Source organism: Ylistrum balloti, unplaced genomic scaffold, assembly GCF_031769215.1.
Source record: "Ylistrum balloti isolate Yb309-2 unplaced genomic scaffold, AGI_CSIRO_Ybal_v1 Utg370208, whole genome shotgun sequence".
Taxonomy (NCBI): domain Eukaryota; kingdom Metazoa; phylum Mollusca; class Bivalvia; order Pectinida; family Pectinidae; genus Ylistrum; species Ylistrum balloti.
The window spans coordinates 494662-517530 of record NW_026782179.1 but is presented as its reverse complement, the minus strand read 5'-3'; the positions used below and the strand labels follow the sequence as shown (position 1 = coordinate 517530).

At 35.1% G+C, this 22869-nt stretch overlaps 1 protein-coding gene across 5 annotated transcripts in view; it reads right to left on the bottom strand.

The window, feature by feature from the left end:
* LOC132551660 (serine/threonine-protein phosphatase 2B catalytic subunit 2-like) overlaps nucleotides 1-21079 on the bottom strand; it is a 37889-nt gene extending 16810 nt beyond the window's left edge. For 2 of the 5 annotated variants that reach the window (XM_060215834.1, XM_060215836.1), the window contains exons 1-5: nucleotides 7809-7985; nucleotides 5361-5561; nucleotides 4050-4174; nucleotides 2363-2474; nucleotides 1571-1716 (exon numbers count right to left, since the gene is read on the bottom strand). In XM_060215834.1, the coding sequence (XP_060071817.1) occupies nucleotides 1571-1716; nucleotides 2363-2474; nucleotides 4050-4174; nucleotides 5361-5561; nucleotides 7809-7854 (630 nt within the window). In that variant the 5' untranslated portion in view covers nucleotides 7855-7985. Of the gene's footprint in view, nucleotides 1-1570; nucleotides 1717-2362; nucleotides 2475-4049; nucleotides 4175-5360; nucleotides 5562-7808; nucleotides 7986-20760 lie in introns of those variants that run through there. The other 3 variants (XM_060215837.1, XM_060215838.1, XM_060215835.1) reach the window with 2 other exon arrangements.
* Between the last annotated feature and the right edge of the window lie 1790 nt (nucleotides 21080-22869).

The window sequence follows — 22869 nt, the reverse complement described above, 5'->3', positions numbered from 1 at the left end:
TCATTGCTTTTTTTTATTAAAAAGCAAAACAACACTCCACTGCAGAAATCTCGGCCAGCCACCATTTGGCAGCAAACTTGTTTTTCCTCTAAATAACAGTGTAATAAACTTGCTCCTTTCAGTCAATTTCAGGGTTAAATATGAACAACTAAGGAGCAAGGAAAATGTACCATGAAATAAGATACTTTGAGAGATAAGCAACAACAAATTTGACAGTAATGCTTCAAAGTTTAAATGAATTTTGTAAACATTTACATGGTACTAAGTAAACGATACACAAACATGTACACAAAATTTATATTAAACAAAGACACAAAAAGTTGAGTTTACCAAATACAGGTCATAACAATTGCTTTGTGTTTGGCCTTAAATACTGCAAACTGAAGGTTATCTGTCCAGAAAACTCATCAATATCTGTCAATATGTTTCTTCATTAATTAAAAAAAAAAAACCTTGGTTGAAATTTTTTCCATTCACTTCATATGGCCTACACAAGTCTGGTATAGTACAGAATTGTTAGGTCTGACATATGATCTACAGTAACAGAAGACAGATGACATGCATCAGAGCTTTTCCTTATCAACCACTTTAAACACATCATTTATTCTAAATTGATATTGATACCAGCAATGTAAAGAATCAGCAACTGATTTTTTTCTACCACGAGACCAACATGGATAATTTATCACAAATCTGTATGATAAACATGATGATTTCAATTTCCCCCATCATAATTTTTTCATTTCTGGACCAAAACAACCCTGTAATGCCAACCTATGGTGTTAACATTTCACAGTTGATTCAATATTCAAGGACCTGTTCCCCAATATCAAAATTTTCAAGCAAGATGTCATTAATTGACAAATTCATAAAACAGAGTTAAGCAAGGGATCAATAGTGATCTCATTTAGAAATCATCAATTTCATTCGGCAATTAAGAAGTTGGACATATTTGATGCTCGTTTGTTTGCCTGTTGATTCTCCTGTTGTACACATTGTTCTCATTTGAGAATGTGACATTACTTACTTGGATTGACCAAGATTTACATGGTGTTTCTTTGATGAAGCAAAAGATGCTTACTCTTCTGAAACACCTATAACTGAAGTTTTTAGCCATCTAATTACACAATTTTAGAATGAAGATATTAAAATCCTGGAGCCTTGTCTTGTTCTCAAGAAGTGTCCATATAAATCTTTTCCTTTTATTCATATTTTCCCTAGTTTTAATGAATTGGAGTGTGGAATATGATTATGTTGTTATTTTCTTGTTGTTTTTGCCTATGATACCAGTTATGCAGAACTGCCTTTTTGCTCCTTTCTTACTATGTTCACCTTATAACCTGAAGTTCTGATTATCACAGAAATTTCACCTCCTCATTGATCTCCTGATCAAATTTTTTTTCATCACTGTTTTGTAGTCCAAATCAAATTAGACAATTGAAATAGTTTGTTTAGGATGGAATATCAATGTTATTTTCATAATGCAAGATAGTCTTCAGATGGCCATTCAGTTATGCAAAACTGGTGACATGGAACAAATAAATAAAAGTAAAATTAAATAAAATCATACTTTTCTTATATCTTCTAATGTGTGGATTTCTGGTGAAAGACCTCCATGAACACAGAGGAACTGCTGATTCATTAGTGCTGCAAGTGGCAGACAGTCAAACGCATCCATGCAAGCATCATATACTCTCTCTGTGTACTTTATTTTACCTAAAAATAAAGAAAGAAATCACAATCAGGCTCATTTTGATATACAACATTAATTTGAAACATTTTCATCAATGCAGAAAGTCAAACGGAGTCCATTTATGGCGAGTGCAAATCTTTATACATGTGAATCAAAAAAAGTCAGCCAACAGCTGCTCATTTGCACAATGGTCAAGAGTGACCTTTGACTTTCATCATTAACCCTTAATCACCAAAGATGTAGATTTGAATGTTGTGATGCTATGACGTGAATCTTAACAGAACCTTTTCAGGTGATTCATAATATATGTTGTACACAAGCTTTCTATTTCCAAAGTGATTAAGGGTGACCTTTGACCTTTAACCTTGACTAATATTCAATAAAATCTAATCAGGTGTAGACCTTGGTGGCATGATGCTATGGTGTGAACATTTACCAAATCTTATTAGCGGTTTTGTCTTTTACACAAGCTTACATTGGATGATGCACTTATTTACTAATGCACCTGTACACAGAGTGATAAACTGGTGACTATATACCCCTACCCTATTTAAGTGAGGAGTATAATTACAAACTCGAGAAAAGAATCTTGACACAAACTCAACAGAAATAATGTAATACAAGAAAAAAAGCCTGAGGACTGAAACTGATTACAAATCTTATACTTACACTCTTGTTTAAATGTGAAATATTCTGTAAGGTGCCTGCATTCATGATTGCCTCTCAACATGAAAAATGTGTTTGGATGTAGAAGCTTTAGGGACCAAAGGTATAGAACACACTGAAAAGTAGAGATAACATTTATCATACCACAGTTCGAGAACTTTTCTGTTACACTACTTTATTGCATCACAAAGCTGACAGAGTATACAGCAAAAACACAGGAGGATCAAGTAAACATAACTGTGAGCTATAGCGGTGGTCTTTTCTTTCTCGCATCACAAAGTAAACATTCTTGGATTCACCTGACAGTTTGCATATTCAGTGCAAATATTGTGCATCTTCCAGCATCGACAGCGGAAATGACCTGCTTGGTCACCACAAAATCCTGTCTAAACAGGATGGGACCACTTATCTTGTTGTAAGCAAAATATTTGTATGAACTAGCTCAAATACCATGCAAATCATACCACAGTAAGTGGTTATACTGTACACATGTAACTATGTTATGTTTAGAAATATAATATCTGCGATCACATAAATCACCAAAAACTCCACAGCACATACATATATCTGATCACCATCAATACAACAATACGATTGTACATCTCACACTTTGCTGCAATATCGCTAGTAATTTATCACAATGAAAAGAATTTGATTGTTCAAAGATGGAAAGTAATAGATCAAAATCATAACCTGAAAAGAATTAAAATTGTTTAAAAGATAAATCATCAAGGCAGGTACTGTGAAATATGGAGAATACTTCATCTAAATATCAAGTAACATTCAAAAATATTTTTTACCATTTATAAATGTTTTCATGCTAAAACTATGGATTTATAGTAGAGGTAAAAAAATCATCCACACTCCTTCACATAACTGTACAATTTGATGATTGATTCATCTGAGCATGGTTCATCTGAACAAATTAGCTAAGACCTGGTTCTGTAAAGCATGTAAGTATTGCTTCAGAAAGAATTCTCAACTCAACTTGTGAATGTTCATGAAAATGACATAAAATTTTCTTTTCTCGAAGTTTCAGTTGGACAGACAAAAAACATTGATAAAGATCTTGCAAATATGCAAAATCAACCAAAACTTAAGTTTTCATTAAAAATCAAGATATTACGAACCTTATTTTTTAGTTGTGAATATACCCCATGATCCAAATATCTATGAAATTTTGTAGCTATCCTATTATTTTTTAGTTGTAGATGTTGTGAATATACCCCATGATCCAAATATTTATGAAATTTTGTAGCTATCCTAGTTGTACTCTAAAAGTAGCATGTTCTTATTGAAACCTCATACAGAAAATGTGAACATCAACAGACAAGTCTTGCCTCTGCTTCTTCATTGTCACAAGATACTTTAATTGAATCCGGTGATTACTTTATTTGATGTCATCTTAAAAAATTGGAAAGTGATCCTCAGGAACCTCCAGAAAACACTGATAATGAAAGACGGGACTCATAGCCTCAGGTAATTCATCTATGAAACTAAGCTGTAATTAAAGGGTCTGGCTATTATCTAGATGCCAAATATTAAACTTTTAATTTCATATATTCAAGCTAATGGATTTTTTCCCATAGCCATAAAACAAAAACAAAAAAGGACAAAAGAGAGATATCAATGGTACATATTTAACATTACCAGTTGCAAATAAAAGTTTCAGAAGTTTAGCTTTACTTACTTCAATGCTGAAATATCCTCGGTCTACATAATCTCCTAAAAAGAGGTAGCGAGTTGTTGCTGGTGTGCCACCAACTTCAAAAAGTTTCATTAGATCATAAAATTGTCCATGAATGTCGCCACATACTGAAAAAGAGAAAACAAAAATAATTCATTATTTTTCTAGTAAATGACATTTCAAATTAATGTTCACACTAACATCAACAGGAAAACATAAAAGAGCTTTTTCACAATGTAGTCTTCAAGCTTTTTTTCTTTTAATTTTTAATTCATTTATCAAATTTTGTCAATTTTCCTATTGTATAGATACTCAAATGCAAGGAATATCTAACATTTCAAAAACATTTTAGAAGGTGTCAATAGCAAACCACAATGGAAATTGCTGACATAAAATGCAAAGGTAGACACATTTCCATGTCTGTTGTAAATTACTGGTACACAACAGTACTGTACTTCAATGAGAAAAGTGTACCATGTTTGCAACAATATTGATGCAGCACCTGCCATTAGTGTAACACCATATCAATGACACTTTTTCAAATCTATACAATGACTGATAACTACTATGCATAATTTCTCTAACTTTCTTCTGATTAAATTCAACTTCATAGTGGTGTAATTTTAATCAAAATAAAAACTATCTTGAAACTTGAAAACTCAAGTTCATGATAAGAGTTTATGAGTTTCACATAAATACAAAATATTCTACTTCTTATGTGTATCTTTTCACAAATATCTTGCTTATTACCAATACAATATTGTGTCTGACCATTAAGTAATAAATGAAATAGCTTGTAGCAGATACCTTTTCATAAATACCCACAACCGTAACATTCAGATACCATGCCTATTTTTGGTTTTCTTATTTCTCTGTGCATAATTATTTGTTTACTCTGCAGTGTAAAGATTTGTTACTTGAACATTTTGCTGAAAACTAAACAGAAATAACAAATAGGGATAACAGTCTTTGATAGATGAACTTCCACCTAGAGTTTTGGTACCAATTCTATAGAAAAATGTCCACACATGTAAATGTCAGCAGTCTGCACCACTCTTCTCTTGTCAGGTACTGGCAACAATTTTTCTTTCAAGTTCTATGGCACACATTTAGTCATTAGTCCTTAATGAAACAACTAATCCCATACCTTTGATGTTCAGATTTTTGAGCCCTGACTTGGCACTTGGAGAATACCTCATGAAATACTGGGACTGTCATAAGTATGTAGAGGTCAGGGCAAGTCTTTCCTAAAGGTTTAATGTCATGGAGTACAATACTACTACTTTGATCAGTCATTTACTGCAACTCATTTACCTGTAACAGGGGCCTCTATTTCGATCATGGTTTTCTCTTGGCGCAACATAGCAGCACCATCATTTATAATTCGTAATGCTACATCTTCTGTCACACGACCCTCCAAAATAAAGTGTTGTTTCAAAACTTCTGGTTTAGGTTTTCCATTAGCACCAAAGACTTCACTCATAATAAGCTTGTGGCTTGGTGGAAAGGGTGCACCTGTAAAACATTAATCACATACATCAAACTCAAGTAAACACAGATTTGAAAGGATTATCATAGATTCAATGACATGGATCAAATACCCCTGTAACCCCAGATAGCAATAATAGAAACAAGGTCACATCATTGTACATCAAAGGATGCATTTATGTGTGGTTTCAAACCATATTTAAAAATACTTTAAGATGACATATGTTAAAACATAAATCATATATGCTGGAAAAATCATATAAAATCTGGGTACATGGGTATATATCCAGTATTGCAAACCACATAAAATAGACTGCAAGAAATTAGTTGTCATTTGGTGTTGTCCACAAAACAACAACCAAGGTCATGAAGTCCATTGATGATGGATCACAAAAGATGGTACAAACAAACCAAAATACCACTTAGTTACCAAGACACAATAGCATGACAACCAAATCAAGTACATTACACCATTATGAAAGGCAGAAGGTAGTACCCTCTTTACATTACCAGGAAAACTGTATTCACTTTTAACCATGTTTTTACCCTTGTCCAACCCTTGATTTAAGAATTAGGATTTCCTAATAAACAATTGTACATCATGACCAAAAATGGATCCCATGTCAACAATGACCATCATTGAACTATGACATTACATGCAGCCTTCACTCCCTAGTGGATGAAAAATTGTGGCACCTCCCCTAAGGGAAATGTGATGAAGTTGCCATTCAACAAGCATAATGTTTGCCAACTCAGTTGTGAATCATTGTCCCTTGATCAAGTCTCCAATGATGCAAGAGATAACATCTAGATTCCAGGACAACCAAAAACTTGTGTCCAAGATATGTGTCTTCCTTCAGACACTGGAACCTTATATCCATTGCAGATAAAGAGCTTTCGGCTGCACCTTATGAGTCATTTCAGATTAGTGATATGGGATAATCATTGATGAGCTAGAGGGCCCTAAGCAACTTAAAATTTAGGCTAACCACTTTCTATTTTCATAATTTTCTTTTTACTGTAAAAAAATAACACACCTTATTTTTGACATTAACTAAAAAATGCTGAAAATGGGCCATTTCTCTCAGCTTCCTGGACATTCCCTGAACAATTTATTCTTTTTTTTTAGGTATTCATATTGTCCCCTTTCAGTACATATTTTAACAAGGGAAATACAACTTTGCAATATATCCATATTGAACAAGTTGTAAACAAGTGTATGTAATTACATTTTCTCTCATTTACAACCCAATATGAAAATACAGTACATATGATATGCATGAGCAAATGCAACAAGTAAGAAAAACAGGTGTACAAGCTCTAGTCAGAGCAGGTCTAAACCATACTTTCCTCCCTACTAACCTTCAACAGTCTTTTACACCAAAGACACACGAGAGCATAGCTATGCAAACCTGGGACTCTAAACTTTTTAACAGATACTCCAACCAACTGAATTGCATCAGGGTCACCGACAACATACCACATAGACACACATATGTACAGACTGTGAAAACATTGAGTTAAATCATGAATAACTGTTATAGTATTCATGTTCTTTAACCTATATTATGAAACAACACAAAATCATTTCTATGGAGATAGAGTACATCAATGTATCTTATTGAAATATTCCACATCAGAAATATTTAATTAAGTCACCAATATATGCAATATATATCTATGCTATTTCTAGTTATCAAGAACTATGATCAGATATTTCGAAGAACAGTACATTTAAAAGTTGCTTATTATTCTGATCGTGCATGGACATATTTTATCTCGGTCTAAATGATCGGTTATCAAGAGGCCTACATGTTTGTCAGCAAGTTGGAAATAAAATAATGAAATGGGCAGACAAAAATATTGAACTCGAGCTGTTGGTCATTCAAAATGCCTTTCCTGTATACTCTAATGCTGAAGAAGATCGAAAATATCCAAAGACCGATATCAATTTTGGGTGTTGTACAACGGCCTGAAAAATTTGTTTAGGAATGTAAACAACAGAACTGTCAATCACCTGAACGCCAGTAGTGGGATGAAGATGAGGTTAATAACGTTATGCTGCTTGCAATATTAACGAGTTGTGCATATATATAACAGCACAAACATATCATTTTCAAAAAGCATTAATCTTTGGATATTTTCTGCTAATATGCAAACGCGCATCATTATTTTTTTCAACCTGACGTAAAAGGGTATCAGATACCCTAGTCATGGCTGACAGCCAATATGGCGGATCTTGCTATTTTTGTCGCAAAGTACCTGGATACTTACTCTTGACGACTCTTTCTGTCGTCGATACTTTGGAATCTGTAGACATCCTGGGACTTTAAATGGGAAGTAATCATAAAGATGTGCCTTCGATGGCACACAATTTTTGTGATTTGCTCCGATTTTCCCGATGGTAAACAAGTCCTTCAAGATGGCGTTAACAACATCTTATTTGCATACGAAACTATCAGTGTGCGCAGAAATTTGCGCAACCTTGCCAACGCCCGGTGCGACGCTACCAGGCCTAACTAACCGATAATACCACAAACGCACGAGAATAGTCGAACACTCAATGCAATAAAAAGGGTTTTGTTTGAAACTGTAAATATACATGTATAATACAATCGATGCATCGAAGACTTGGAAATACGTTTGAATTACCTATAGAAACCAGCATTTCATTTCCCATACATTCATAATGGCACGGAGCGTTAATGTCCAACAAAAAAACGACATAAGCGACCGATCGTGTGATAAAACTGTCAAACACTACAAGATAAACCGTTTGCATCTTGACATGATTACACTAAAACTAAATATATAATAGTCATTTTGTACTTAATTGAATTTTATATTCATTTCCACTACATAGGATATTTATGACACGCGTTTAAACCTTAGATCGACCTAAGATTCAGAACTCTCCATTATAAAATGGGTACGGAATGTATACCCGTAAAGAAAGCATACACAGAAACGAAAACATGGAGTGGATATATAATATATTAAAATAAAAGTAAAAGAAAAATAAACAATAAAAAATAAACACGGATGCATGTAACAACGTTGAGATAAAATATAACGAAAGAAAATGTATTTACTTACATTTAAGGATGACAAAGGTGTTCAAAGACGTCTGTGTTTTATTTTTTTTATGATTTAATATGATACATAATGAACGCGCCTTTTTGTGTTGTGCTTTTTGTTTTGGTCCCCCCCCCCCCACTTTTTTCTTCGGGTTTGTTTACCCCCCCCCCCCCCCCCCACTTTTTTCTTCGGGTTTGATTACATAATTTTTCAATGGCCCAGATGATACAAATTTTCAATGAAGTTATTCTAGACCCGATGGATATCACGAATTTATTTACAGTAAGTTAGGTCAGTGGCAAATCTAATATTCATACTTATAGAATTATTCTTTAACTGTTGTAAATACTTGTAAATACAGAAGACAAGTAGTACTCATATCAAACTACACAAAAACAAGGGAAGAGACACACCTACTATATAACATGAACCTGTGCCATGATTCAGACGAATATGACGGAATGAAGAAAAAAAATCATGGCAGAGAAATAGATGACTTTTGTATTTGGTTTGTGGTGTGTACTAACATCGACTACATACCTGTATATATGCATGTTTACTAATGCAGAGTCATTCGCTCTATACTTTGACATTAGCTGTACTGACACCTAATGACGTATGTCTAAATCACGCGCTGACAAAGGGGAACCGAGAGGCGTTAAAATCACGAATTCAGGATGTCCTCTTAGTTATGCAGGTGTCCACGTCACTTACGTGTTTTACATTGTAATCCCGGACGTTTACATTTTTTTTAATCTGACGCATCAACGCGCAAATAGGCAGAAATAGCATTTCATTATGATTGTTGTATTAGGGTGCGTGGGGTTGGGGTGGGGGTACGGTGGTGGCCGATGTCATGACAGTCAGTTTTATCTCGTCTTATTTCATTTACTACTTTGTCTTTGCGCTGTTTTGTCTATGCACTACATTGCCAAATTTTGTATACGTGCGATTTGCACACGTATTTTTTTTGTCTTCGCGCTACCTTATCTATATATCATTTATCCATGTATCACTTTTTCTTTTCACGGTTTTGTCTTTATGCTGTTTTGGCCTTGTATTTTTTTGTCTTTGTGCGATATGTTCAAATGCCAGCTTTATATTTGCACTATTTTATATATAGACTATTTTGCCGTAGCACTATTTTGGCTAGGTGTGTTTTGCAAGTATGTTTTGCCTTTATGTGTTATATATACAACTTTGTCTTTGTGCTGTTTTGTCTATATATTACTTTGTCTTACTACTTCTATGTACTATTTTGTCTTTGTGTGACTTAACTATATACTATTTGTATTTGATCAATGTTATATTCATCCACGTACTGTTATGTTTGCGTACTATCATGCCTATGAACTATTTTTCATTGTCGTATTTTGTTGATGTACTTTTTATCTATGTCCCCTTTAGTCTATGCATTACGAAGGTATTTGCCTGTGTTCTATTCATCTGTTAACTTCCATCCCTCTGTGAACTATTCTTATTTTTGTACTATTTTGTTTGTACTCTTTGTATGAACTATATTTTGTCTATGAAATGTTTTGCCAATCAGCTATTTTGTCTTTTAGCTGTTTTGTTTATAATAAACTATTTTGTCTTTGAATTAGTTTGTTAATGTGCTTTTTGTCTGTGTGCTGCCTGTCCATGACTCATTTTTTCTATATGGTTAATTAAGTGCTATTTTGCCTATTCTCTACACAATTTGTCGTAATACTGTTTCGTTTTCATACTACTCTCTCTACTTATTACTTCTACTTATTTGCTATTTCGGTTTTATTGACTTTAAAATCCATAGCGAAAGGTCAAGTCAGCGATTCTATTAATAATATAAATCGGGTTGCTTGATTCAGAGCTTGTCTCTTCAGGGGTCCCACAACGAACACCTGAACACCTTAAATCTCACCTAATGATTATATATATATATAAATCGATTTTGAAATCAGCGTTGTCGTCTTAAAATAAAACCTTTCATGTTTTTATATTCTATATTTATTACAGGATTCTACATTACAGTGATGTATCAACTTCTTCTCGGTTTCGGTTTCTGAAAAGGTTATTAAAACTGAATGTCTCCCTCATTAACATCTGTAATAATTCCAACATCCTTTCACGTTTTTATCATTTCCAGTCTTACTTCAAGATTGGTTATCAATTTATATTCGGCCATTAACTAATCAAAAGCCGTCATTGCTCGTTGAAGGAAGTAGATATACACGTTTTCGGCTATTTTCACTAAAGTGCTAACAACTCGTTTGAAATATATCAGTAACGTCAAAGTTTGCTTTATTTCGGAATGATTCCAACATTTTCAGTACGCTGGTTCCTATGATACCTTATCTGGTGGCTAATTCTACAAAGGATGCCAGCTGACAAACCATTATTGGTTACCGGAATGAAGTGTCAAAGGGTCATATGCCAAAGGCTAAGCCAAGTATCGTCAGTGTTTAAGAATATTTAAGAATTCCATGCCATGTTCACATGAAACTACGAAGAGAACTTCATGAGGATGGAGCCGTAAATTCAAATGCTACTCGAAAAATAGGTCACAGTGACCTACTTTTCATATTTTGGCGTAGGGTTTTGGATATTAACACCACAACTAACTAGGAGATGTAAAACGACAAATCTGGAGAGCCCAATTAATTTCCAACATGGATCGGGTGCATAAATATAGGGATTTAGAGATGGAAAGCGTGTTCCAATGACCGATTCGCGACAGACAAAGCTAAGGACATAGTGCTGATCGTCTGATTAATTAAATGAGATATTATACAAACAGGAAATAGATACCACGTGATGCTTTACGCCACACTTGTTTTACATCAGTACAACGAGTTTCATTTCAAAGGGGACAAGAACACGGCCACACAGTTCAGTAGCAGTGGTGGTCAACGTGTTACCAGGGCGGTGTCGATGTTACAGAATTTCATCAAAGCAATTTTAAGACGGCAATGTTTGTTAACGCAGTTTATGTATATGTAGACAGAACAAGTTTTCTTTGAAATTGTTCACTTCGACACAACGAAAACACGTGCGCGTGTAGATAAAGGTGAACGACACTGTACACTCGATTTACCAGTAATAAATGTCGAGATCTTACAACATCTACATAGCGTAAGGTAGTCATTACAAGCAAAAGACAGCGGAAGTATGGCAGAGATATAGCGTGTTACTACAAACAGGTTTCACTATTTGTACGAGTCAAAAACGCTATAAAAATTTATGTACAACCCTCATACCACTAAAAAGTGTACCAGAAGCCAACGAAGACCTTGATGCCTCTACTCCTTCCGGAAAGCTCGCGTTTTGCGCGCTAGTAATAAATAAGAACCAATAGTTGTAATTAATACACCAATAATTGTTTTAATTTGCAATCCCCGCAAGATGTTTCTTTAATTGTATATTCACTGTTTTATCAAAGCGCCTAGGGCTCGATTCTTCAATCGGTGGAAAAGTACAGTATGTGGGGTCATTTGCCCGACCATGCGGCTTTCCTTTGTTCCCCACCAAAATTTCCGGCCCAACAAAAATGATTGATTTGATTTGGTATAACTTATTTCCCAATTATCATAAAACGAAATAAAAGTTTATACATCCAGTTCAGAATCATTTTGAAGAGTTCGGGAAAACGAAGGATTTGGATTTATGAAATCAGGAAATATGATGTTACACTGATTTCATGACCCAGGAACCAAAAAATACCAACTAGCGTCTATGAAATACGAAACTTCGGAAAAGAAAGGTCACTGTCCCGACCATGATCTATGCGTTCTCAGATGTTTGCATGCAGTGTGGAGTGTTAGAATTCACAGACTAGAGCCAAGTTTTAGGGTAGCGTGTCCCTGTAACCTAATTCTCTGCCAGATCCTGTGGTAAACAGTAATGTATCCGGACGTACGATATTTAGACAAACTGCAGTTATGTACTGTAGTCCAACCAGTAACGTTGTAGATTATCAAGTAGGTTTGTATAATACGTTTCTAGTACTGGAATGGGAGTTACAGTATATATTCTATATAGCAGTACTTTATGGGCAAAGTTCAGTCATTCAAACAAAGTAAAATAACCATTTACCTCAGGATACTACATGCACAATATCATGATCCTAGGTCTATTGGATATTGGGAAGAATTCGTTTAACCAAATGCTGACATTGGATGAACGACGTACGGACGATGAAGCCCCATCATAGCTCCGAGTCAGTAATGGAACGTTTAAATATGCTTGTTATTATACCATTTTATTGAAAAGATCAAGTATAAGGCAATACCGTAATGGAGACTTTGTTCAATTTGCTTACACAATATATATAAAAAAAAATCAGATTAAACAAATTGAAGAATTTGAACCAGACTTTTGCTGCAGCTTGAATTATGTACTGCAATGTATATCACTGACAGAGCATGTTTCTCAGACGCAAATTTCCCTTGTATATTGCCTACTGTAATTTTATATACGGAAAGTTTTATGTGTTCCAGACATCCATGCCAACGGCGACGCCTTGCAATATATATGACATGCATAGTCAAAACCTGCTTTACATGCAATGTACAAAGTATGTATCACCTTGAATTATGCCAAAAATATCAGGAAGAGTCTGGGTGATTTGATGGGTCAGTAAACACCTGCTTCCTATTTCAACCGGTACGCCTATTGACAATGATTGAGGATGTTTCTACTTAAAACTACCACTTCCGTTTTTATACAATTAAAGTTACTTTCAACTTCCGGATGGCGAGTATACAAATAACTGTAACAAATTGGCGGGGAAATTAAATATAATTTAGATATTTTTGTCTCACTTGAAGCTGTCACTTCTGTTTTTTGTCTTCTTCTTTACTTTTGACATACCATCTACAACATTCTTGAGTGGAGAACCCGACTGTGAATACACTTTCTCTCTCTTTTTTCATCATACGATGGAAGATATATTTATTTTTTTGTACATAAATACAAAACACCATATTTTGTTTATCGTTTTACAACATTCCGATTTTGACAACTTAAAGACAATATATGACATTTTAATTCAATATTGCCATAGGCCATTCTTGAAATAAATATATAACCCATTTGCGTCATGGATTTGGAGCATTAGATTGACACTGTACATATTTTTAATATATGTAATATCAAATGGCATGACTATATCATACTATGAAATATATCATCGATGGAGACATTTCTTCACATTTATGGCAGACAATTAATTGTCCCTTTATATTCGAACTAATGATGTGGTTACAACACACGTTGTATATATCGGGTCCATGCTGTGTTCACTGTAAGCCTACGCCGTGAGATTTATAGACAATACATACACGTATACACAATAAAAAAAATGTACACAACAGGGTATATCATATATACACATTGTGTATTCATCATTGATTTTTTTTTTTGATAGCCAATGTACAATACCTATAAATTAATAGACTAATGGTGTTACAGATTTTGAACCCATTCTTACTGACAACATATTGAATGTGCTCTATATGAGGTGGCTGTCGAGACATGATTCATTGATGTCAGTTGTGTGTGGGTTTTTTTTTTCAATAGTCCATAATAAAATTTTAAAAAAAAATAAGAAAAAGTTCGTGATTCTGTAAAGCTCGCAATCGTCTATTAAATGATATTATAAGAGTACATTTTCCGCACTAGAACTTGCAAGCGTCGTATTGTAATAGATAACTTTGTAGTAGGTAACAGGCTGTCTGTGACCTTGACATCGTAGTCTCGCTTCAATATGATTTCTTGTCTGTCTACACTCGGATATAATTAAGACAACCCTTAGTACTCGTCTGAAGAATCTAAGCACACGTCCATAAAGAAACATGATGAAGGTGCTGTTGCATATACCGTATTATAACATTTTATTTAAAGGTTATAGAACATCTTTCAGTAGGTCAGCATCGCTAGGGATTGGTATCAATGACCTTCAACATTTTCTCATTCTAGACATTTGCAACTTGTCTTGCATTCAAAGTATTTTTTTTTATTGCTTTCAGTGTGTTTACATAAACAGTTGTTTATGTGCCCTTGAAATAATCTGACCTTGAAACAGCCAATTGGAATCCCTTACGTTACTGACCTAATCATCGGGAATCGGGGGTAAGAGGTTGAGAACCGGAAGCCAGGGACGGGGACTGGGAATAAATGGCAACCCCTGTCCACCCCTCCACTATCGTGCATAACATTTTGTAGTATATCAGAATGATCTATAGATGTGATACATATTTTTGAATTGATCATATCGATATTTACAAATTTGCTTGACCTTAAAACTGACCTCTTTTGCATATATAAAATTTCATTGGATTTTCTGGATTTTGAAAATGGATTCTGTTGGTATCACTTTACTATCGTGACATTCAAGTTTTGTTTCATCTAAAGAAAGATTTTTTCTGTGGCGCAGACAACCATTGATTCATCTGAAACTCGAACACGGTCGATACTCTCCTTTGATCGTTGTTGTATTCAGATTTTTTTCAAACTGTTTGTGTTTTCTCTTTATTGTCACACAAACACTTCAATTGATCACCAACCTAGGCATGGCACCTGACGACACTTTAAAAACTCAAACCTTAACTCGCTAAACCTTATATGTTGCGTCGTAATTTCCTGAACCGCAAAACTAACACCAAAATACAACTGACTTTTCTGACAGATGACATTCCTTAATAATGCTCGCAAAATTTACTGGCCGTATCTCACGAAATTTACTTTAAAAAAAAAACCGAACGAAATCGATATACGGTGTAGAATATCAATGCAAGGGAGATACAGAACCAGTGACACAACAAACTCATAGATTTCAGCCTATATTTTAGAAATACGTTTTGTACATATTTTATTTCCCGCAATATCATGGGACATGATAAAACGTTGATAACCTATGAGACTTTCAATATGCAGTCGCGCGGATTCCTCCGGATCAGTCACCACTGGTTGTAACACTGCATATCAGGCGACGTTGTATATAGTGACGGCTTCTGTATTAGTAAGTAGGAGCTCGGATTAATATTTATAGAATTATCAAACACACGAGTGTTCGTACTACATTAATTAATTAATCATGATTGAGTGTAAATATTTACTATCAATTCATATAACACATAGTGGTTTCAAGTTGCCTAGACTTCTGTATAAATTGAATGTGGTCGTTTTTAACTGCTAGGGAACGACTTAATTCAAGCAAAGATCGATATTTCAACTCGCTGGTACGTACTGTTAATGTTATAGGGTCCTGGTATCGGAACATTATGGTATATCCTAAACATTTCAATAGTTATAGGCCTGTCTGTGTGTGTTAATTGCTAACATGTATTGTATACGTGCCGGTGACAAAGCGCTCATTTGCCACGCGTGTGGGCATAAAGGTCATTATATTATAATGTAGGAATGTACGGAGAGGAAAGCCATGTTGATGATCGTTTGCCGTTTAATTATCATGTACATGGCTCATCACGTGCATCGTTACCGCACGTGCAGCGCCAAAGTTATCGTGATAACAATCAATTACAACATGACGGAGCACTGTTGTGGAACCTTTTGTATATAAACATTATCTTACATATCTGTGTGTGTATGTGCGCGAGTTTGTGTGCTGACAAATTACATGTATTCCTGTCTAGTTTACTACTTACATGTATATATACTACGTATATTAGAGGTTTTGCTACCTTAAAATAGCCCTGTGGTAAATTTTCTAAAATTATTATAGGATGCATGAAAATTGACCTACAGCAGACCACGTATAAAATCGGACACAGCGAACATTGAATGTAGTATCAAACCAAACCAAACCTATTCTTTCAATAATATGTCTACCAGGAACTTTCATCGAAAATTATGTATTGTATACCACAGAACCACACACAAAACCTTGTACATTGTATACCAGAGACCCACACAAAACCTTGTACATTGTATACCAGAGACCCACACAAAACCTTGTACATTGTATACCAGAGACACACACAAAACCTTGTACATTGTATACCAGAGACCCACACAAAACCTTGTACATTGTATACCAGAGACACACAAAACCTTGTACATTGTATACCAGAGACACACACAAAACCTTGTACATTGTATACCATGGTTTCACACAAAACCTTGAACATTGTATACCACAGACTCACACAAAACCTTGTACATTGTATACCAGAGACCCACACAAAACCTTGTACATTGTATACCATGGTTTCACACAAAACCTTGAACATTGTATACCACAGACTCACACAAAACCTTGTACATTGTATACCAGAGACCCACACAAAACCTTGTACATTGTATACCATGGTTTCACACAAAACCTTGAACATTGTATACCACAGACTCACACAAAACCTTGTACATTGTATACCAGAGACCCACACAAAACCTTGTACATTGTATACCAGGTACCTGGTATGACATCGGGATAAATTTGTATATTATGTATTAGAAAAATATCATAATGTAAATTAAGAGGTCATACAAGGGCTAATTCGAAAGTTGTACTACTAAACAGTGAATCCATCAAGCATGTTTTATCAAAGGTTGATATAGAAAACGACATCCCGTCAATGGTTGAATGTTAACAAATATGGAACAAATATAGGAAAGGAGATTTCACCGTGTAAAAAAATGTAGTAAAGAATAATGCCTTGTGTATAGATCAATGAATTAACACTCCACAATATCAGCGCAAAGAATCGCTAAAACCGTTCACCTTTGCGTTCATATGCATATGAATGCGCATTAGCACTTCATGTTGAATTTGCCTTTATCTAATTGGCATTCATAATACCAAAGAATGCAAATTAAAAACAGTTCAATGCTTGCATACATCATTTTCAATGTTCAATGTTGTAGGTTATGATTATCATTGAAAATAATAAGACCTTCAAATTGTTTATATTACTTATGATAGTCTGTTGGCAGTTCATGAGCTGGTAATACACACTTGACTTCGGTAAGGTAAAATGTCATTGCCCTTGTCAGTCTATCCTATAACTGTGCCTAGGACCGTCCTCAAGGAGACACGGACTATATCCGTTTACAATTCGGCAATTTCTATAATGTACACGAGATGGCATCGTATTCCTAATCTCTGAAGTGACATTACATTATCTTAACATTGTACATGTATCTTTTTCTTCTGAAGATACATTTTTTAAATATCAGACAATTTTGATATCATTTAAGTGACATTTAAGAGACGTCACTCTGGCCAAAGTTGCTCAAACGATGGTTAGAGATCCAAGGGATAGTGGAAATTTTGAAACGTAGATTTCATGATATAATATATTCCAAGTGTTTGTTTTGTATTCATCGTTTTTGTTTTTTCAGCGGTAAAAATTTGAACTTTTTTCATTAACCTCTGATGAACACTATGGACACCTGGGACCTAATGGCGTAACCTTTAGCATGGTATCATCTTCAAGATTATATTGGCTTCTCCTGAAAAGCCATCACAAAAACCACCGTTGTCAACCAACGAGACGCTAAGGCTGTGATCACGTTTAAGATAACATGGTCTTTCCCGAAAGTACAATAAAATCGAACGAATCATTCTCAGTATCATATACCCTAAGTTCCCTGGCAAGTCATATGAAACATAAAGTTATGAATACGTCAAATTAATAAACTTTCATTGAAACAAATATTGCAGTTTTAATAACACAAAAAGTGGCAGTAACATGTGGTAGGTTTCATCAAATCAAAATATGCCAGATTTCATCAAAATAAAATATGAAAGATTTCATCAAACAAAATGTGGCAGATTTCATCAAACAAAATGTGGCAGAATTCATCAGAACAAAATATGGACGATTTCATCAAATTCCATTAAAACAAAATATGGCAGATTTCATCAAAATAAAATGTGGTAGGTTTCGTCAAACCAAAGATGACAGATTTCATTACACAACATATGGCACGTAAACATATTTTGGGTTTATTAAATCATTTATATAAACATAACATTTTAATTCTTCATTTTGCTGGTCTAGATTTTCGTGACATAATCGCATAAAACACAGCCATAAAACAACCAATATATTATAATCAACTTTGATTAAAGACTTCATTCTGGTGCAGACCTTCAAAAGCGGAAATGTTCTTTCATTGTTTCGGTTGATTGCAGACTGTGAAATAATGTACCAATGTTCACTCGGCACACCTTTAGGTATATCCTATAATTATATACAGATATTCAATAGAGCCCCATTGATTACAAGTATTTCAGCTCGGAATTGACTTTTATGCTTCTTTTCGCTTTTTCATTCCATTGACATGTTTTTAAGTCGACGGAAGACAAAAAAAAACTCTCACAAACAATGAGTCATGACGATTTGCATAATTATCAAAAGAATTAATAGAAAACCTGTTTATTTATTCCAGGCTTACGTTTCCTCTGTTTTCAGATATGCGAATACGTATATGAAATGTTTCCTTAGAATATTCGCTTCCTTGACAACGTTTTAACAATTGGAGGTTAGGTGGGGGTAATGTGGTAGGTGAGTTCGGGTGTAGACGTGAGGAAGGAAAAGAATGTAAGAAATAAAATTTGCACGTTCTGGAATTAAGCTTGATAAACTATCTTAAAAAATACTCAATAAATATTCGGTTTTCACAAACTCCTTTGAAAAACAGACGAAGCCGGGGAATATATGATGAAGGAATACGTAAAACCCCAATGGCTAAATAACAAGTACAGCTTAGATCCATGGGAACGAGTCATATGTGACGAGTTAAAACAAAAAGGTCATCAATATTTTCTATGGAATATTTGGATCGGGGATTACTGTGACAATTTATGCACCGGAGCTCATCCTCCGTCTACATGTATCTATTGGCGCGAACACCTCCGCGGCAGACCGGCGTAACTCCGTGGTGGCCTAGACACTGTATACAAGGGCAGGAGAGATATTGATTGCTTATGAGATCTCCATTACATCACCGTAGTCAGCTTAATTTCCTCATTTTGACTTCCCTCAATATACAGTGGAACCTCGTTTATCCGGAGCTAAATTAGTGGGGAAAATTTGTTATCGGTCTGGTTTGTTAAGGTTAAGTGTACTTGCGGACAGTCCATTAGTGTGACTCCAACACGGGGTCCAAAGATTATCAGCTGTATAATATACACATAAAAAAATCTTATATCAAAAACATGCCTTCCTGAAATGTCGCAGCCTTGATATGGAAGCGTAACGCCCAAATGGTTTACGCGTGCCTAAGGATACATCAGAGACAAAGGAATAGACAAAACAGATGTACCAAGTTTTAAAGCAAAATGCGGCACATATAAAACCATTGTCTTCTGTTAGAAGGTCTAAGAAACATACCACAAACAAGAACTCCCGATTCTGCAGGGGCTCGTACCAGGTTTTCCGCTTAGTACGGGTATAGGCAATAATATATTAATGACTCATAGGAATAGTAATACTTAAAAAGACTCCTTGTTTCATAATACCCAGGGCATAAAGGGTTTGATTGTTTCGTATCCAGGTGTATTCATACACCATTTCAACCATGTAATACATCGGTTTTCTGTGTGATTTTAAAAAGTTGAAAATGACAGAGCTCCTCGTTGGTTCGGAATAGACAGGTTTTCTCAATACAGAATTTATGGGACACTGGAGCCTATAACTGTATGTCTGATTACACAGGTTTGTTAATAACTTATGATCTAGGATAAGAAACGCAGTGAATTAATTCTGTTATAAAAACCGATTTAGACAGGTTTTACTGTATTATCCGACCGTGGACACTGATGCTTGTCTCTGTATTTCACCGCTTGAAAAAAAACACTGAGGAAATTGAATTTATCTTAAGACAAATACATAGGCTAGTATTGCAAACTGGTGAATTTTTAACTGTTATACACGATATACAAGCTATATATTGATACTTCATTTCACAATACCAAAGACTATATCAACATAATTTCTGTCTGTTGGATTACGTTTATGGGTCGGATGCTTAATGTGTATATACTCGTAATGTCTCCCTTCGCTAACTCACTATCAAGCACACAGCACGTGTTTTGTCAAAAAGAAACCGAAAATAAAATTTCAAGTTCAACTTTCAGATATGAACAAAGATGAATTGTAAAATACGAAGTTAGTGTTTGTACAAATATAGATTTTATACATACCTGTCGTGCTAGCTGCGGGTTCCTCAGTTCCAGCGTTCATATCTGTTAATGGACGTTCACACTTGAGAACGCACGAACGATGCTTTTAATATCGTTAGCACTGGGTATATACACACGCTTGACAGCGGTAGTCGTTTTAAATTAAACACAATTTCAATTTTCAGACAGAATATTTGTCGACGGTAACTATAATTCTGGTGAAAATTTGTACTTTGTGTGCGCGCGTGTGTGTATTTGCGTTGTATGAGTGGTTTTGAATATATGTTCCATTTTCCTCGGTCGAGACTTGTGGAGTTAGACTATTATGTGAAATACCAAGGTGAATGTCAAACTATGTATAGTATTTAGTAACGAACGTTCTCAAGGTCATTTGAGCACTTGTTATTTCAGGTTTATAGATACTCCTGTAAGTAAACATACAACCTTTGTGCATCCAGCTATGTCAGCTAAAAATTAGGACAACATACATGTGTATAAAATACATGTAAATTTGAGAAAACGTAAACTTGCACATGTGTAACACAGCAGTAAGACTGCGTTTATTGTGTTACGTGGTTTAAGTGGTATACTCCAGGGCCCGTGTCAGTTTCGCTGTACGGTATACACCTTTAAAAGTGCACGATACACAGGTTTGTGTACGTCTCACCTAGCAATAAAACATATGTGTACAGATGTTCAGGCGTGACAGTCAAATAAACAAATTCGTGAAGGGACAAAAACACACGGCAGGTATAGTGATTTTAGTGTGTCAGACAGCTGTGGTTGGTTTGTATTGAGTAAATCATTGTTGCCTTACTTTGGCACGTCATTTAATTACGATCTCTGCAATTACAGAATAGAACTTGTTTGTGTGCACGAACATCAACACAAATTCCTCGTCCTAGTTTCCGAATGATTTTTTCGACACCTGTCGACATCGGATGTACATCGAATCAGAACCATGCGAAGCAAACTCCTTTAACAACTGTAAACTATATTTAAATGGCTTTTTATATAGTAGTCGTAAAATGTGAACCACGCGGAACAAAATACTAAACAGTAATATAAGAAATGATATATTGATGCCACTACACAATCGTAAACATTGAAAAAAAACCCTACACACACAGGAGGGCATTCGTAGAAGAGGGTCTGATACGTAAATAATTGCTTGTAAGCTCGTAGAAACACAGGGGCTTGATACATTAACGATTGTTTGTAAGCTTATAGAAACACAGGGGCCTGATAACTTTATAATTGCTTGTAAGCTCGTAGAAACACAGGGGCTTGATACATTAACGATTGTTTGTAAGCTTATAGAAACACAGGGGCCTGATACATTAACGATTGTTTGTAACCTCGTAGAAACACAGGGGCCTGGTACGTTAACGATTGTTTGTAAGATAGTAGAAACACAGGGGCCTGATACATTAACGATTGTTTGTAAATCCGTAGAAAAACAGGGGCCTGATACGTTAATAATTTGTTGTAAGCTCGTAGAAACACAGGAGCCTGATGCGTTAATGATTGTTTGTAAATCCGTAGAAACACAGGGGCCTGATACATTAACGATTGTTTGTAAATCCGTAGAAACACGGGGGCCTGATACGTTAATAATTTGTTGTAAGCTCGTAGAAACACAGGGGCCTGATACGTTAACGATTGGTTGTAAGATCGTAGAATCACAGGGGCCTGATACGTTCATGATTAGTTGAAAATCCGTAGAAACACAGGGGCATGATACGTTCATTATTGCTTGTAAATCCGTAGAATCACAGGGGCATGATACGTTAACGATTGGTTGTAAGATCGTAGAAACACAGGGGCCTGATACATTAACGATTGTTTGTAAGATCGTAGAATAACAGGGGCCTGATACGTTCATGATTGCTTGTAAATCCCTAGAAACACAGGGATCTGATCCGTAAATAATTGATTGTAAACTAGAAGATATTAACGACAGGATCTGTATAATTCCATCAGGGACAATAACTCGCATTACATTATGTATGAGAATTTACAAGTATGTGATTCCGAACTGGCATATGTATCCAAAGTAGGTCATCGTGACCTCTGAGTTGACGTTTGATTTTAATGCCCTTATTATAACTTACATTGTATAACATAGAA